Here is an 18,640-nt window from a genome sequence, read left to right as displayed (position 1 = left end):
AACCCCTAATTACTGCAAAAATAAGAGACCTTTCAGTCTTATTTCTAAACAAACACACTGTGGATAGTCTAAGGAGTCTCATGCTATTTATTCCTTGCCCCTGACGCAATCGTCAGCTTTATGTACTCTTTAAAATGAAAGAATACAATAGGTTTTGGGTAGAGTAGACTCATACAATATCCTTCTGGAACTAAGAGGATTGACTTCAAGATAAAGAAATGGTATGCTTGAAACCTTTTCTACATTGCGACTCTTAGCATTGGGAAAGCCCACTATGCTAGTGAGTGTGCAAGCAGGCTAGAAAGTAGTTATTTCTAAATTTGCCCCAGTTTGTTTCCCTTGCCCTGTGGATTGACCGTTGATGCCTGACCATCAAAAGAGAGTAGGGACACTTCTAAGAAAATAAAATTGCTTCAGCCTCTGAGAATCGAAGATTAGACTTTTTATCTGCTGTTAGACCTGAGAGCTGCCACTACCCTAACTTGCAAATAAAGAAGATTCACTACCAATAGTGTACCAATACCCACAACAGTATAAAACATACAAAATGTGACAAAGGGTTATTTTTCTCAAGAAACGTCTGCGTAGAATAGTAGAGTAAATAGTCAAGCATTACTGCTGGGTGGTCCCACATGGCACCAGAGTACTATTTCATTCCTAAAGTAAGAAGAATTTTTTTCTTTTGTGGTTTTATCTCATTCGAATCTTAAAAAAGTTTTTCGAAACGTTGTATGAATTCTATCAACCCTGTTTGATAATTCAGGCGTGAAAGGGCTAATAGGGTTTTACTGGAAAACAAAGATAAAACTAAATGTAAGATATGAAATGAAAGCTACCACATACTCCCAATTCTTTGTAAAAATAGGACTCATTTAGGCGTTGGTAATTGGATTCACATAGTGATTAAACACACATAATGAAATAGCCGAAGAGCTTTCTTTGCCAGCTGTTCGTCTAGCATCCCAGGCTTTGAGTACCTTCCTTCCAGTCAGAAGCATAGGCCCTAGGTTCTCATATTATGCTATTTTCTTCTTCTTTTTTCAGTGCTAATAGTTAAAATTTAAAGGAGGAAACTTACCTAAAGACAGGCCTAAAAAAACTGAGTGTCACTAGATAGTTTTTCTTGTTACTATTGACAGAAATGTTAGGTGGGAGAAGAGGGTGGAGCCAAACAAGATAAGTGCCGTTGTATAACATTACAATATCTTTCTAGTAAATTTCGGGTTATAGTTTGTCTCACTTAATAGTTATTAGATGCATTTATACTACAAATTGATACTGTAAACCTGCACTAGAAACTCAAGACATGGTTCTAAATTAATCTAATTATTTTGATAAGTTTTATACAGTGCTTATAATCATGTTACGATCTAGCCTTTACACTTTGACACTTATTACTACACTAAGTTTACTGCACATACTGAATTAAGTATCCTTATTTTTACACGGAAAAAAATGCCAAGCATCACCAAAGCTAGATGACGTTGAGTGTGTTTGTTGATACTAGCACTAATTTCTACTTTTGTAATTTACTCATACTCTTTGTCACAACCAATAACAGCCCCCCCAAAAAAAAATGTTGTCAAATACTAAATATTTCACACTTAACAAAAATAGTAATTATTCTTGAGACACAACTAAGCAGTAATATCCAATTGGAATAAAAAGTACAGGATTTATTTTACCATTTTTCATGAATAACAATCCCTTGACAGTATCTCACCCCTACCTTGAACAATAAGGAAAATTACAGTGGTACACAGTCATGTCGCATTATTTTCATTCCTAGAGATGCTCGCATCGAAAGTCTTTTTCGTTTCATGTAAACTGTTAACAGAATAAAGAATAGACCTTTCCACAATCCATTCAATTTAGATTTTTCGAATGCTTATGAAATTTGCATTAATCTTCAAAAAAAAAAAAAAAAATTATGGTCTGCTATTTACTAAAATCTAAAAATAATAATAGGCCACCCGTAGTCCAGTATAATAGCAACTAAACTATTCTGCAAAAAAGATTACAACTGTTTCAACAAAGTTCAGTTTATTTGAAATCCAATCAGTTGGAATTTTAAAAGTATTTCGTACCATTAGTTTTCTGGGAAACGATAATGAAGAATTTGTGGAAAGCTTCATCGTTAAGTTTGGTTCAAAGTATTGTCGGAGTATTGTACGCCATCTGATTCATTCTGTCGTCGGCGTGTCTCCTCTTTCGGCATTCTGTTTTTATACCATTTTGTGAATTCCCAGCCATCAGTTTTGGCCCAGATAGCGCCAATGTTGGTTTTTTGATGGCTGCAAACACAGGCCCAGTAGGCAATTATAAATGATATTAATATTATAATAATTATATAATGATATTAATTATAATGATATAAATGATAATGATGCAAAACTGCTGAAAAGGTTTCTTGTGGTGTCATTCTAAATAGATTCCTAATTTGTTTTGTTCTGTGATAATTTTCAAGGACGAATAGCTCATCTCCTAATCGTAAAGGCATAGGCTACTCTATGCTTAGTACTTCTAAGTTGCATATACAGACGCTGACGCAATCATTACACAAGAAAGGCAGGAGGGGTGGAGGTCCCTGTCTAACTCATCTGTTTCGTAGGTTTTTTTTATGTTGCTGGAATATGAGCTTCATCTGCAGCATCGTATCTTCTCCGAAATAAGTTCCTATGTACTTTTCTAAACTGGAAGTATTTCCACTAACGGCGAAAGATAATTGTCACCAAGAATTCTTAAAGAAAAAACAAAAAAGCACGTGCTTTGCCTGTAATTTTACGATATTAACAGTTTAAGATGAGCGACCCCTTGACGGTTGCTTGTCCGTGCCTGCCAGCTCTAAAGTCAATATGTCTAATTGGAAAGGGAAGTAAATACAACCAAAGCAAAATTTTATATTCAAAGATAGACTTCGGTTATCGATAAGGTTCCCGTATAATTTTTTATTTTTTTTTATTCTGCGATAACTTCTAGGAGAGGCCTTAATTTGTTAAATATTTAATGGAGCTATAAAAGCTTAATGAGCTCCATCCTCAGCATAATTTTAAGGTAATATAGACTCGACTTAGACTAACAGCTTTTAAAACCAAATGATCCCTATAGACAAGTTCAAATTGAATGCTTGTAGTGTTTACTAAAGTAAATCCATGTATTTGAAAAAAAAGGGAGAACAAGCACGTGTAACTGATGGTATATTAACTTATATTCTAAAAGATAATTCAAAACACGACTTTATAAAAAAAAGTGACTTCAATACTGTCGTCTTGTCTTCAGAGGAGTGACGCCAGCCATCGAATCTGGGAAAAGACTATGATAGTTAATAACAGGAACGTAAGCAGCTGTAATTACTCGACCTAAAAAAGAGATATCAGCCATGAGAAAACACAACCTGTTAGATAATATTAGTTTAGCTAAGTTGTCCCTCCTCCCCAGTTCATGGCTTATAAAAAATAGAATTTGGCTCAGCAAGATTGGAGATTTTTAATGGAAAGCAGGAGAAAAAGATTTCTTCAGAGAAAAAGCTCTTTAAATTTAATTTAAATTTGGCTCTCCTTATGTCACTATCCGTAACATGCAAGGCATTTTTTAACCGGTTAGTCACTTTTTTTTGGTTGATAAAGTCTACCAAACATTCGGACAATTTTTTCATATTACACAGCTTAAAAAAAAAAAAAAAATCTTAAAAAAAAACAAGACAGAAACAAGCGTACATACAGAGTGGTTCATCAAATGGCATAATATATATCCATTCTTTTTTTTTGGGGGGGGGGGGGGGGTAGAAGAGAGTTTAGCCATTAAAAAATCGCAGTTGTGGCAATTATATATTAGACGTGATTTTTCTGGCTGGAAGTTCTCTAACCCTTCCCAATCATAGTTATGGGCACTGAGAAATAATTCAAACGGGACAAGGGCTGGCCATTTTCACATGGGCCCAAAATTTGAAAAACATAGGCAAATAAAAGAAAAGCAGGATATTTACGGAGAGACATTCATAATTTAGCTATTTCCGGGACTGAATTGGAAGTCTCCTGCCATAAAAACGTCCCCTCCCAGTCGACGTTACTGCCAAGGATAAAGTGATGGCTTCAAATCCACCCCCTTCCACTAAAAAAATTGAACATGTTTTGAAAAAAATTAAAGCTGTAAGTGAGATCACTGGTAATAGTAGCTATGACGAAGACCTATGATTCCTCTTCAAAAATACTACGGTTTGCAATTGTAGTTAGCGATAGAAATATCAGTCTTTTGTTCACAGCAGCTTTATCGGGATTTGCCTTTTTACTAAAAACTGGCGGTGGAGAGGCTGGTTGTTGGAAAAGCCATGGGTTAATAAGTCATGGGTTAATTTTGATCTTCCAGCCATATAGACTGAAAATCCTTGCACCATCGCGGTTCAAATAAGGTCAAACATGGATCCACTTTGACCCTCTGAACGCAGATTGAAAATCCTTGCATTATTTCAGTTCAAATAAGGTGTCGAAAAATATAGCATGATATCGTCTCAGGCACGTTGCAATCTACCTAACTTTCTACTAAGAAGTTGGCGGTGGTAGGGTGGAGGTGCTGGAAGGGGCATCGTTACAATTTAAACCTTAGAGTGGCCTCAATATGCCATATTGAAACCAATGCACATTCCTGGCCTACTGTGTTATACTTTGATCAGTTCCTCTTTTAATGTTCTTCAGCGTAAAGAAACAATTGCATGTCTCTGGGTTTTCAAGTTGATTTTCTTTGTGCAGGAAAACTTTCAGCTGTTGTGGTAAGCACATGATAACAACTACCAAATTATAGGAAAGACACTGGATACCATTCCTCTTCCCCAGTTTAAACGCATAAAATATGGCGAGCTCAATCAAAATCCAAAACAGGACGTGTTTGGCAGTAGATGGCACCACTCTTAGACTCTTGGGAGAATGTTCCTTTGTCACAAAGGCATTAGACAGCCAAAGAAACATTTAGAGCCTTTGTTAGGTCTCTATAGATGTTTCTATTAATTACTTTATGAATTCAATTTGGCCACGCGGCCGGCCAGCAGCTATTCTACATCTTAAGCACTCTGAAATTGAGTCTAGTTTCAGTTTTTAACTGGTGCCTGTTCATCACTAGAATGGGGATTTCCGCTCAAAGGAAGAAATGCACCTCGAAGAAACAAAAGCTTTGCGGAATCAATCTATCTATTGGTATTCTTATCAGAATGAAACAGACAGGAAAACAACTTACCACCAAACCATCGTCCGTGTAAAGCACTGACAGAGGCTGCTGCAGCACTGATGTTGGTACATTTCACGTAAACATTGCCTTGAGGCGAAGCTTTATCTACAAAGATATGGACAACGCCACCATGTTTATTACATTCTTCGATAACATCATCACGAATTTCCTGATCCCAATCAGGGTTGGCATCACTACAAGCAAAAAATCGATATTAAATGTTTTATATTTCAATAATATATAGATACACAAAGACTAGGCCTATGGTTTATTTAACCGGAAAAAAGTTCGTCGTTTTTATGGCAACATTTAATAAAGCTTACACCTGTAACATATGAAGACAGTTCCGAGAAAGAGAGAAAACTTAATTTAAATAAGACTGAGAGGCGAAGAAGAGGAGGGGGAGGGGTAGATAAATTCCTTAAGTGAATGTAAACCTTCTTAGACATTTTGGGATATTGTGACGACCCATTCGCTTCTCAGCATGATGACCAGACTATCTACTTCTCGTAGCCGCAATATTTCCAATTACATCACACTTTTACATAATAATATCTCTTAATCACACAAATACAACAAATATGGCATTGTAACCATTTACATAACTATCAGGAAGCCAAAAAGCGGCTTGTTCAGGACATTTATTTCATTTTACTATTTAGCAGGAGCTTTCCTATTGGGATTGAATAAAAGGAAAAGGGACCTTCTCCCTCTAAACCCCCTTGCTACAAATAAATTACAAACATACACCATTACTTTCGAAACTTTTACAGAAGAATCAACCAAAACCTGTAAAGTACTTATTTGATTATTCTTTTTTCTTTGCAGCTACAAACGAATTAGCATAACAAAAATGAACAGAAGTTTACAATAGATTGTTCTTGTTTCACTTCAATCTTAATTTTCATACACCACTAGAATGGATTTTACACTCTAATCCGACATGCCGCTAAATTGAAATCAAAGATTAGTACCGTGATACAAAAAGTATTAAAGCAGATCTTTCTTCTTCTTTCCTATTTGGGGCCCTTGCTATTTGACTATGATAATAATTTTTCTTTATTTCATTCTAAACAAATTTAACAGCAACTTTACTGGACAATAATTCTACAAAAATTTAGACAACTGTTGAACCTCTGACAAAATTTGAACTAGCGATATCTCTGCGCGAGAGCCCCCAAAGACAGGCACGTACACAGTTTTTTGCTTCAGGGAAAAGGTGGGACAAATTTTTTGATTTACTGACGGAAGGGAGGGATATGAAATTATTTCGGGATTTCAGGGTAGTGAGGAGCAAAGGCCTGTCCTGGGTCCTATGGGCATCTATACCCATAGGCAAAGCCAAGGGGACAAGCTATACAAGGGGGAACATAAAACATAATTAGAATTAGAAGAGACCAAAAGTGATTACTCTGTCATTTCATAGTAATTATAACATTTCATTGTCAAACTTCGACATTTGACAAAATGGCATTTCATTTTCTCAAGTCCCAGCTGAAAATTTTATTTCCTGGACCGTTCCACTCCTAAATAATTTTTTTTTTGGCACGTCAAATTCGGTTTGACAAAGAATAACAGGGTCTTATTTAAACACATATAATTTTATTAAACCACAATACCTTTTCGTTTGAAGATAGAGACCAAAAATGCAGTCCTCATGTTTTTCTTTAATTGAAAAGCTAGTTACTACAGATCCTGGCTTAATATTAATGATATTTCAGAACTTCATAGTGACTTCTTTAGTTTTACAGAAAGTAAATAAATTTTAATCAGACAATTTGCGATCCGAACAAAAAATTAAAAATATGCTAATAGTTCTGGGATATTAGAAAGCACCTGAAATTTCGACAAAGTTTTCTTGTTTTCTAATAGACAACTATTTCTCGATAAATCTCAGCGTGCAAAGACCTAAAACAAAACCTGTGTCTTGAGTCCAAAGAAGCTCAGAAATTCTAGTGAATAAATAAAATGATAATTGAGATACTTTTGTTTAAGGAAAGAAAACGAGTTTTTGGTATCTAGTAAGTCTATATGTACTAATTCTGACTAGATCAAGCGGCAGCACACAAGATCTTACCAGCTTAACAGGGTCTCTACTTCTTTTAGTTGATGCTCGTAAGCAACACGATTTTACTTAGAATTTGATTTCAAGAACTAACTCACTCTAATGTTTAAGGATATACACAAAACTAACCACTTCCTTTAAGTCAAAGCCAGCCTACATGGTCATAAATAGATGACTAGTAAGGCCATCTTGCCTCTCACTAATTTCTAACACTATAAAGAAAAATACTTACGCCCCAGGCGTGAACATATTCGACAGCATAAAGCATTGGGTGGCAATTGGTGGCGCGGCTGCTGCCGCAGACTGAGCCATAGTGTTGGTGGTATTCGTGTTCATACTCATGCTCAATGCAGTCGCTGCAGCAGGAGGTAGCTCAAGACCAGTTCCTATAGTGAAATAATCAAGTGTTTTGAACAAGTCCCAATCAAACAAAACTAACAACTCCATAGACAATTCCATAATTTTCTTGTTTTGTAGAGGGCAACACTTTGACTAACAAATGGGATTAATAAATTTCAAAGAGGAAGGGAGATATTGGATTAAAAATAGTAGTAGGCATATAAGGAAAATAGGATTTTCTCAGATGGTATTAATCAATTGTAATGTCACAAATATGTGTATATCGTGTTACCAATTTTTTGATCAAATCTTGGTGGATCGACATAATCTAGAAAAGTTGTCAAGATAAGGGAATGAAGCTCAAGAATGCACCTTTATCCAAAACTAGGTCTAGCCTATCATAATCCAATCTGGCCGGCCTTGAAATTTTTGTGCTGATTTAAAATATGTAAAACTCGTTGATTTTAAACTCCCCCGTCAAATGTTGCGTTATTTAAGATGATCACCTTAATCAATTTATAACCAACGAGAATATAATCAACACCGACACCCCATATTCCTGACGTTAGTTTGATAATCACGTCTTAAGTAGCCAATCCCCGCCCTTCTTGCAAAAACTATTAGCTCAAAGTTATGCAAGAATTCCTCACCTTTTACCATGGGTTTCTAAGTCCCCATTGAGAAACCTTCGGTTAGACTACTAAGCATTTGGATTTTAAGTGTTCACCCAATCGAAAAAAGTTCGGTGCATAATGCACTTTTCATATTTCAACTCAAAACGTTTCTGACACACGCAAAATTCACTTAATTCTGCAATACGCAATATGATCTGCGTTTCTATTTTCACTTCAATTTAGCATAAGGGGTATCTTGACGGCTCGAGAATGGACCGTAAAACCATTTGATTGGTCAACTAAACTTACCTTAAAATATGGGGACGTTTGATTGGTTGGCTAAAAATTATGAAGATTATTCATCCATAATAAGTGTTTACTTTCTCTCATCAACGTCAGAAGCGTCCGAGCAATTTAAGAGAAATACTGATTTTACAAGTTTAAACCCAGTACTACACAAAGTGTAGTAAGGACGGATATCCTAAACCACAACCACAATAAGTGCAGAGGGATAAATCGGGAGGCCTGTGGCCATAATTTAAAAATTTCCTCCACTGGTGCTTCCTGTAGTGAAAAAAAGACCCTTATATAATTGCCTCAATAGAAATAATCATAAAGAAGGGCACGATTAAGCCACAAACCAGCTAGTCTCTACAAAATGGTTGGGTTGAACACTTTCAAACTTGTTTGAAAGTGTTGTTTGCTGTTTATTATATCCCTCTCTAGAATAAGCAGCATACTGTATATTTTATCATTTCCCCAGGACAAAATTTGATAACTTGTTGATTACAATAATTTGTAGTTTCGGGATAGAGTTCATTTTTTTTAAACCTGGTGACCAATTACTGGTTTACTGTCAATGGTTCTTGGTGAGAACAACCAAACAAATGAAATAATTATTTGAATTTTTTATTACCGAACTTGGGCTTAGATTTTTCAATTCTAAATTCAATGGGCTTTGAAGAATAATGAGAAATGGCAGCCTTGGGATTGCTAATACATTATTAATAAATACATTAATACGTTTTACAATTTAATCGACACTATGCACTGTAAATTTAGGTTTTAGAACTTAGACCAGTCATAAGAAAATTTAATTATAGAACTTGTCATAAAAAAGCTTTAAGCTAAAAATGTCCAATAGTAGAATATACTACAACTAAAAATCGAAAGTGAATGACAGTAGCGTAGTAGGGATGAACATCCAGACTACGCTACGATTTTTTTTATGGCGCCCTCAAGAATGCATAGTTGATCATCAAACTTTCAAGAACAATGTTTTATTCACGTTTAGAACATCAATAGCAGCTATTGTTGGGAGTTTTCAAGAAGCATATTTCATCAAATCAACTAGTTGATTCGACCAGTTGAATCAACCAGTCTGTGAGAGTCAGGAGCAATAGCTACAATACAAATTAGAAAAAAAAAATGCCAACCTTGAGCTAGTTTGGCCATTAAATGCAGTCTTCCCGTAGCTCCCAGCTCAATTCCAGCTCGGTCCATATCATCACTATCCAAAGAGGCTGCTGGGTACATACCTTCTGGTCTTTCACTAACATGGCCAACTTTCATTGGTCGTCCGGCAAGTTCAAACCCGTTCAATTGCTCAATGGCACGTTTTGCATCTTCCACATGCAAAAACTAAAAAAAAAGAAAAAATAAATACGAAAAATTTCAGCTGGTCATGTGTATTCTCATAGATTTCTGGGCGACTCTGTTGTGGCTTATAAACATTCTAATATATTTAAAAAAAATCATAGATTGTACCGAAAATATCCTTCTATTACCCTCTCCCCCTCCCCCACCAAAAAATTCAACTGAACAGAAGACAGTTAGAAAGAAAAAAAGCTTGCAAGAAATGGAACCAAAAAAATTAAATGAATATTGAATATTCAAAAATAGTTATTATTGTCTCTAATTTACTATGCTAAATTGTAAATAATCAAACCACGACTCACTTATTTACTCTGCTTTTGTTTCTGCTTTTTGCATCGAGGCGTGAATGAAAGCCAAAAAGTAACAAAGAAAGGGAAGGTTCGTCATCGGTGCTGCTAGGAAATCCATTGCATAAGAAATTAGATTAGTACAAATACAAACAGTGCCGGTCTTCTTATCAAACTGTTTACTTATTATATACCTCTTGAAGGGTATGAAAGTTTTATTACGCCACAAATAGAACACCTGAAAAATAAGATCTTGGAAGATTTCATGCGCAGGAAATCCCAACCCCGCCCCATCACCTAGCTAATATACAAATTTGTTAATATTCTTCCAAGCGTCTTTTTATCCACTCACCTTTACCATAGAATGTAGACCCCCACCCAGAGGCCTAGGCCTTGGTTCTCTGATGATCTTATAATCTGCCTTTTGTAATCAGAGAAATAAAAACATGGTAGTTTGATGAAACAAATAGTTGACCTATCGTGTCAAAAGCTTTTATTCTTGTTAGGATTGGATGCAGAACCGTGGACATAAATATTTTTTAAGTTTTCAGTTTTTATCCTTCTTCAGATTCTGCAAGCAGCTTTTTTAAGCTGCTTATTACTACAATATTAAAAGATAGCAGAATTGCAAGAAACCAAACAATATAAGTGATATTTAGTAAGGCATATTGAAAATGAAATTTTACTAATACTGATATTTTATCCTGCGCTAATTACATTTTTCACAGTTTTCTGATTCGTTAAAAATTTCTGATTGGCTCAAATTGGCACTAGCAAAATCACGGAATTGGTAAAAATGTCATTGTGAAGGCATCTGGTCAAATTATGTCAAATTTTGGGAAAAACTACTACAACAAATACACCTTTATAACTATACTGGCAAAATGAAGAAGATGAATATAGAGAAGAAAATTTTAGAGTTTTAATTTATAGCCTAAGATCACTATCCTGCTTTATGGTTGTGATAGTCTTACGACTTTTAATTTCACTACCATAAAATAGTTGTTTAAATTACAATACAGTGAACTATTCAAAGATTATACATGCGTCAGTCAGGTAAAATACTTAAAGTCAGATTACCTCAACATTATACAAAGATTTCTCCTGTAGATAATTTATTATTCTGCATCTATGGTCTGACACACTTCGGATGCAAGTGTAATATTCTTATTCAGATGATATTATTTTGAATTAAAGAATTTCAAAAAATAAAAATTTAATCCTTCAAGAAGTAATTAAAAAAAAATATATATAAGCTACCCTTTTTGGGCTAATAACTTGCATTAAGAAAAAAGAGTATCATCTCTTATTAAGCCAGAGTTTTCCAGTTGAGGTCATTGCAGTGCAAAACCCAGTAAATTACATAGGACAGTTATATTTGATCTTTCAGCAGTGTCACCTTCAGGGAGGTATACCAGCCACATTGAAGGTATTTTTGTCTTTATGAACTGCTCTGTAAAACAGCTACTACGAGCACGGTTGCCAGCACGGTGAGTTCCTAAACACCTAAAATTGCCCAAATTTGCATGCTACACAGCGATTTTTGGTGCTACAGTAAAAAAAAAATCGACTTTTATAGTGATAAAGTATCATATCTACTAAAAATAAGCATTAAAAAAACACCCTACAATCATTAGAATAAATCTTTAAGCGAGTTCCTATTAATAATTGTAATTGGTGGTGACCTTCAAGAAAAAGTAGAAAGTCATGAGACTATTTAAAAAACAACATAAAAAGATTGTTGGACAGTAACCAACTGGATTTCGCAACGTGGGAGAATACAGTATTCACTTGCCTCTTGGATTTGGCTTTAATTTTTTTTTAAATAAACAAAAGCTTCTTGTTTTTTTCCTAGTGAATATTTTCCACTTGCATATTGTTTAGAGAAGTTCTCGGAAATATCATTTGTCTGAGACACTTCCTTGGAAGACACTTCCTTCAGAGAATCTTACTTTCAATCAGACCATACCAGCCCATATTGACGTAGCAACGTCACTTGGCGGTAAAACTAATTCTGTTTTATTAGAACTTACCACCAAAATACTTACTACAGCACACCTCTGCTTTTTAGTACATTATGAGCCAAGCTTCCCAAATGTTCAGGGTTACTAACATGAAGTTAAGTTCTTCTACTTTCTCATATTAAAAAAAAGAGCAATATATCGCAAAATCTCAGGATCCGAGTCTCAAAGAAGTCTAGTTTGAGTTTTTTCTGATATTAATACAAAAATTTACATTAAAAGGATAAAAGATTGACCCATCAAGAAAAGGGCTCAACCACCATGGAAGCACCCATTTTTTGTCAGTCACACCACCTGTAAAACCTTGACACCCCACTGTGACCCGCCTGCAAAAAAGAGAAATTACCGTAATAAAGCCATAGCCCTTTGATCTTCCCGTCTCTGGATCAATTGCCAATTGTACAGAGTCAATTTTTCCAAACGGTTCAAAAATATTTCTCAACATTTCTTCGGTAATATTAAAATGAAGAGAGCCAACATACAACTTCATTGGGCCAACTTGAGTTCGCCCCAAACCAGGCATTATAATAGGTAAACTTCCAGTTCCTTGTCGATTTTTCTCCGCTTGAGTAGGTTGTACAATGATTGGAATACCCAAAAGTTTCTGTCCAGAAAGTCCAATAGCCTAAAAAAAAAGAAAAAGAAAAATTACAACGCATACCTCTTTTAGAGAGCTTCAGAAACTATTAAGCCAAGGTAGTATTGCATGCAAGTCACTCGATAGACATGAATAATTTAACTTTTGTTGAGAATGAATAAAATAATCCTACTGCTTCTTCTGCTGGCCATGAATTTAAATGAAAAGCCATGGCAATTTTTAGACAAAACATTAATACAAAAAGTAAAAACAGCAGTTAAGGTTAAACAATACACACAGACATTTCTAATTTAAAAAAAAGATGTAACTTTTGGGGCTATCTTAAAAAAATATCTTTCCAACACAGTTCGAACTGGTTTGAAAAGTTGTGCATGTCCAGTATCTTAGCTAAATTTGACCTGAATAAATATAATCAAGGTGTATTTTTGAACTGTTATACGTAAACGGGAGAGGAACTGCTTTTAAGCCAATAAAGAACGTAGCACTCTTCCGTTCATTATCCTTAGCCTGAATAGTGCCCTTTTTGCATATAAAAATCAGAAAATAGAGTAATTTTTGTGCTTTAGCTACCGAAACAGCAATTAATTAAAACATTAGTTTTTGATCTCAGCAGAAAGATGGGAGACTAATTGTCTCAGTCAGAACATAGCTTGTTGAGCCTGGAAAACAAATACAAGTTGACAATGGAATGAACATTTTCTTTAAATAAGAACAGGAAATACAAGAGTGACACTAAGGCATCATGGGAACTTGTGAGAAAAATTTGGTTTATATACACAGATCAAATTATGATAACATTGTCATGTAGATGGATATTGAATTAAACGAAAAAACGTTTAAACTAATGTTCGTTTAAATTAAACCAACATTTATCAAAGATCGAACTTTAATGTAAAATTAATCTCAATGAAGCAACTACCAGAAGGATTTCTTCTCCTGAATTACCACAAAATTGTGCCCACGGAGGGAGTTTATCACTAAGGATTTTTCAACACCTCAGTTGTTTTTTTTTTTTTTTTGTTTTTTTTTTCATTTACATAAAGCTATACAGATATATTCAATTCAATTTTTTTTAGCATCTTATTTTTACCCCATTTACGGGCACATTCATAGATGCCAGTTTTGCGATACGACAGGAGTCCTCAGAAAGTCAGTTGATGCGATCCTCGTGACACTTGAGAAGCAGTAGCTGAATGGTGGTGCATACATTGGAATTTAAATAAAACCTCATATTAAGTGTTTTTTCATAGTAATTTTCTATTTGAAAAAAAAAAATCGACTGATTAACACATTGCAAGGCTTTTAAATAGGAAGCGACTTATAAATTAACTTTTGCGAGAACGCTTTCCCTTAAATATGATATTTCTCTTTCTCTTTTTTTCAAACCTTAAATGATGATGCTGAATAAAAAATACTAACAAATCCAAAACTTGCGTTTCTGGACTATGAAGTTTATACCTCGATTTAGGAACACACTTTTATGTACTAACTCAATATTTTATTTAAAACTAAGAAAATACAGGGAAATAGCCTCTTAAAAGAAAGTTAAAGTTAAAGAAAGTTAAGTTGCAGTTCTCTCATGCACTCCCTTAAAAAATAAGTTGGATTTTTCTTTATTTTAATTCAATATGCTTTATGCTCCCCGTGATACATGCGATTTTCATGAAACATACGTGAAATAGCGGCGTGACTCTTCTCAGCGGTGCCAGAGTCGGCCCAGCTTTAAATGCCTGGAGAAATCTGGGTAAAGGTAAGCAGGAAGGGGATGCGAATTCGTGCGAAAGCACAGGATGGCTGGCCCCCAGCCCCCCATTGCACTTCCTAACTGAAGGGGCCAAGAAATCAGTAGCGCCTGTTTGGACCTTAAGGCTCTAGTACCGACATACTTCCTTACTTACTAAACATGCGATTTTTCTAGCACTGTATAACTCTAGCTATCACAGAAAAGAAAAACATACTTATATCTTCGTGTTAAGTAATTTCAGGTCAATCCCTTCACCAAACCACAAAATTATATTACACCGACTTATCCTAAAGAGTACTAAACTTGCTTCAAATTAGGAAATTTCTCTGCATGCTTTTGAGACATCTTTTAAGCCTATTTCACAATCTAAATAATACTGCACAGCAAATTTCAAAATAGCATTTCTTCCTATATTACATGAATTAGACTCTTAGGCAAGCACCTCCGCCTTGTTCTTTCTTCCGTCTTTTGTAGCTCCTTCAAAGCTTCAAAAAAAGCTTCTTTGTGACCACGGATTGATGAAAGTATTTTTAATGGGCGCAGACATGCCCAAGAGATATGCTATCCCATAGAGTTTGAGAAGCAGCTTCTTAGATATTTTGGCAAAAAAATGACTCTGACATTAAAAAAAGAGCGACAAAATTGTCCCTCCCCTAGAATTTGATAAATTCATTTTTTGCGTTTTTCTATTTTTGTAATTAAACATCATGTAAAGCCAGTGTAGTCTTAAGACGGATTTACAAACTTAATAAATATCTTGACACCGAAAACTGGCACAAACTTTCGACTTAAATAGCCAAATGCCATTCAGGAAAGTTAATCACAAAAAGAAAAAAAAGAGAAAAAGCATGAATCCTTTCTTCTTTAAAATTCAATGAGAACTAAGGAAGATTGATTGGAGCATTGTTAATATTGCTGATCAATTACGATATTCTAGAATGAGAAAAAACCCGGCTGCCTTACCAAAGGGACACTGTCAGGGTCGACGAATTCTACGTAGCAAATTCCTTTGAACTTTCTTGTCTTGTTACACATAATCAAGCGAACATCTCTAACCTAGAAATATTAGAATTAGAGACACACAATTCAATTGAAAAGATTCATGGCGCAGAAGACGACAGCCCTCTAGCGGCAGTACGACTTGAAAACGCGGTTATCATTGCTATTCATTTTATCAAAAATTGGAAATACCGAAAAATGACAACTCTGGTGATTAGTGTGCCTCTAATTCTAATGGAGGCCGAAAAATAAGCGTTCGGGCCTCAACACTAACTAATCATTTGTCAGCCTCTCAGCGGCAAAGACATAATCGTACTGCTCTTACCAGAGGCACTGACTCTTCTTCTACGAATTCAACATAGGCCACCCCTTTGAACTGCTTCGTTTTGTTGTGCATTATCAACCGAACATCGCGGACCTACAAAACCATGAATTAAATAAAATTACAAAAGATAAATACAATATTAGAAAGTTCAATCGACTAGAATTAAAAGAAATATGAGCAGCCGCGCGAGCTATGCAGTCAGGAACAAGCAAAAAACTTCTGAGGCCTGAATACATATGACAAAGTTTTTACTTTCTTTGGAAAAATATTGATACATATAAATAACACGCGTCTGCTTTCTACATATTTACTTTTTGTTACTTCCACGGCATCTTCTGAAAAGGTATATGGAAGCATTCATCTTGAGGGAATCGAGGAAGGTTCCTCTTGAAACACTGTAGAGGGGGGATCACCTTGAAGGACTGTCGTAGGATTAATAACTTTGGTTGGTTTGGCTGTGGCAAATAAATGAGATGCCTAAACCATAAGTGAGCAATTTTGTGTCCTAAATAATATGGATTAATGAGGACTTTGAACGAAAATTAGTAAATATAAGAATTAAATAGAGTATTAAGCAATTAAGCAACATGAGCGGCCGCAAGAGCTATGCAGTCAGGAACAAGAGAAAAACCAAACGAGGCCTGAAAACATTGACAAGGTTTTTACTTTTAAGAAGTTTGAAAGAATAGGAAGAAAAGTCTGCGAATCAAGATTAGAATATTGAAAGCGACAGTGATGACAGCGGTCAAGTATGTTTCTGAAGCGTGGGCTCTCCGATAAACAGAGAAAGATTCGCTAGATGTTTTCCACAGAAATTGCCTACGGATTGTTTTGGGTACCCGACTGACTCACCATATTTCAATTAGTAGGCTGTGCGAAAAGTATAGTTCAATCCCGCTTTCGAGGTATATAGTGAGAGAAAGATTGAGATGGCTAGGGCACGTTCTGCGGACGAAAGATAACAGATTGTCAAAGATTATACTTTTTTGCCAACCGTCTAGGGTTAAGCGAAAAGCAGGTCGTCCTCAGCTGGAGTGGTAGGATTTCGTAGGGAAAAATTTATGGGAAATGGGAACTTCCTGGGAGGGTATAAAGAGGGAGGCTTTGAATAGATTGGGATGGAGGAGTTTATGTAGCTGTATTGGGCTCAGACGGCTTCGTGGGGTTGTTAGTAGTAATATTATTACAAGTTATTTGGACAACAATAGTATACTGGATGATATTTAGTAGTTGCAAAAGTTAAATCTGGAAACCAAAAAAATATATGATTAAACAAACAAGAGACTTTCCTTAAAATGGCCGAGAAAATCTTCAACGTGTAAATAAGGATTTAGTTCATCATTCAGATTTCCAGCAACCTACCCAAAAAAAAAAAGCTAAAGAATTGTTTAAGAGTCGTTGCTATGTTTTATTTTTGTGACAGAAATTTTTTAAGCGTTCGGTTTGCAGTTGTAATGAATGGTGACCACCAAGAATCAGATAATAACAAATTAGTTTTAAATTTTGATTTAAAAACAGGAGAAACTCTGATAGAGAGTGATTACATTTTAATCACAAATCAAAAATTTGAGGGGCACTCAAATTTGGAGACTTTTCTCCTGGTAGTTGGAAATACATTACGTCAATATAAATTGATCCCAAAGAGAGACCAGAAAGGTGGATGAGCGCAGCATTGAATTAAGTAGCGAAAGTGCTTTAGATATGCCCAATATATTCCCCTCTCTCCCAGAACACACATGAAAGAGCAAGATGAATATCAATAGCAAATCTTCACCGGTTTCTTGGCGAAAAGAGATGTAGGAAGCTACAAAACTTTAATGATGAAAATAACTGTTACGTGCTGCTAAAAACAACATCTTCCTGAAATTGTTATTACATATTCACCTGGACATACACTCTGAGAACAGGGCCGAAACCAGAGATGGACAGGGTGTGCTTCTTCTAGCATATTTTATTTGCGGTAAAATAGTGCCGGGGAAGAATGATCGTTCTGCAAGAAGAATGTTGTTGGGACTCTTAGAGATTCTTCTTAATGAAAACTCATCTTTTAAGCACTATATTCGTTTAATGAAGAAATTCAGGAGTCTTCATGCTCTAAGGCAGCTCAAATATATTTTTCCTTGGTCCATTCTCACAGTCTCGTTTCAATATTTAATTTCGCAATTTTCCCCTTTTTACAGACGTGAACTCTTTCCTGTTTTTTGAAACCATTTTCAAAAGGTTATGAAAAAACGTAAAATTCTAATCAGATTCAACAACTAAGCTGTTAATTCCTTTTGTGCACTTTCCATTGAATTTTTAGATTTCCTTCAGCTGCAAAGTAACTTGCTCAAGGCCCTTATACGCCATATTTTGTCTTTTATAAGCCTAACAGCTATCTTCATAACACGAAAAATACTCAAATTACCCATACACTGTCGGAATCTAGATCTCTCTCGGCGTCTAAGCAGCTTATCACTATTAATACCATGTTAGTAAGCGATTAGCCTTTAAAAAGCTTAACATAAAATTAAAGTTTGAAATGTCATTTACTATCTTATTTTTTATTCAGTTACCCTTTCATCCCTACATTAAAAGGGTCTTTTCTTTTAGTTTTTGTGTTTGTTTTAAGGTTTGGTTTTCTATACTGTCCTGTGTACTTTTATTTGTATTTTCATTCTGCACTAAAGACGGTTGAACGGAGGTTTCACTGGTGAAAGGGCTGTTTCTCCTCGTTCTCTCCGTTTTTTGATATTGTATGGAACATTCTAAATTTAACAAGTGCCAGTTAGTGAC

At 35.3% G+C, this 18,640-nt stretch overlaps 1 protein-coding gene across 3 annotated transcripts in view; it reads right to left on the bottom strand.

Annotated features, from left to right (window-relative positions):
* Positions 1 to 3,135: 3,135 nt before the first annotated feature.
* LOC136033776 (RNA-binding protein 39-like) overlaps positions 3,136 to 18,640 on the bottom strand; it is a 56,273-nt gene continuing 40,768 nt past the window's right edge. For 2 of the 3 annotated variants that reach the window (XM_065714674.1, XM_065714676.1), the window contains exons 7-12: positions 15,866 to 15,958; positions 12,546 to 12,824; positions 9,672 to 9,876; positions 7,515 to 7,668; positions 5,227 to 5,411; positions 3,136 to 3,359 (exon numbers count right to left, since the gene is read on the bottom strand). In XM_065714674.1, coding sequence (XP_065570746.1) covers positions 3,256 to 3,359; positions 5,227 to 5,411; positions 7,515 to 7,668; positions 9,672 to 9,876; positions 12,546 to 12,824; positions 15,866 to 15,958 — 1,020 coding nt within the window. In that variant the 3' untranslated portion in view covers positions 3,136 to 3,255. Of the gene's footprint in view, positions 3,360 to 5,226; positions 5,412 to 7,514; positions 7,669 to 9,671; positions 9,877 to 12,545; positions 12,825 to 15,504; positions 15,598 to 15,865; positions 15,959 to 18,640 lie in introns of all 3 variants that reach the window. The other variant, XM_065714675.1, reaches the window with a different exon arrangement.

This window comes from Artemia franciscana, chromosome 12 (genome assembly GCF_032884065.1).
Source record: "Artemia franciscana chromosome 12, ASM3288406v1, whole genome shotgun sequence".
Lineage (NCBI taxonomy): Eukaryota > Metazoa > Arthropoda > Branchiopoda > Anostraca > Artemiidae > Artemia > Artemia franciscana.
This window is presented reverse-complemented; position numbering and strand designations above follow the sequence as displayed.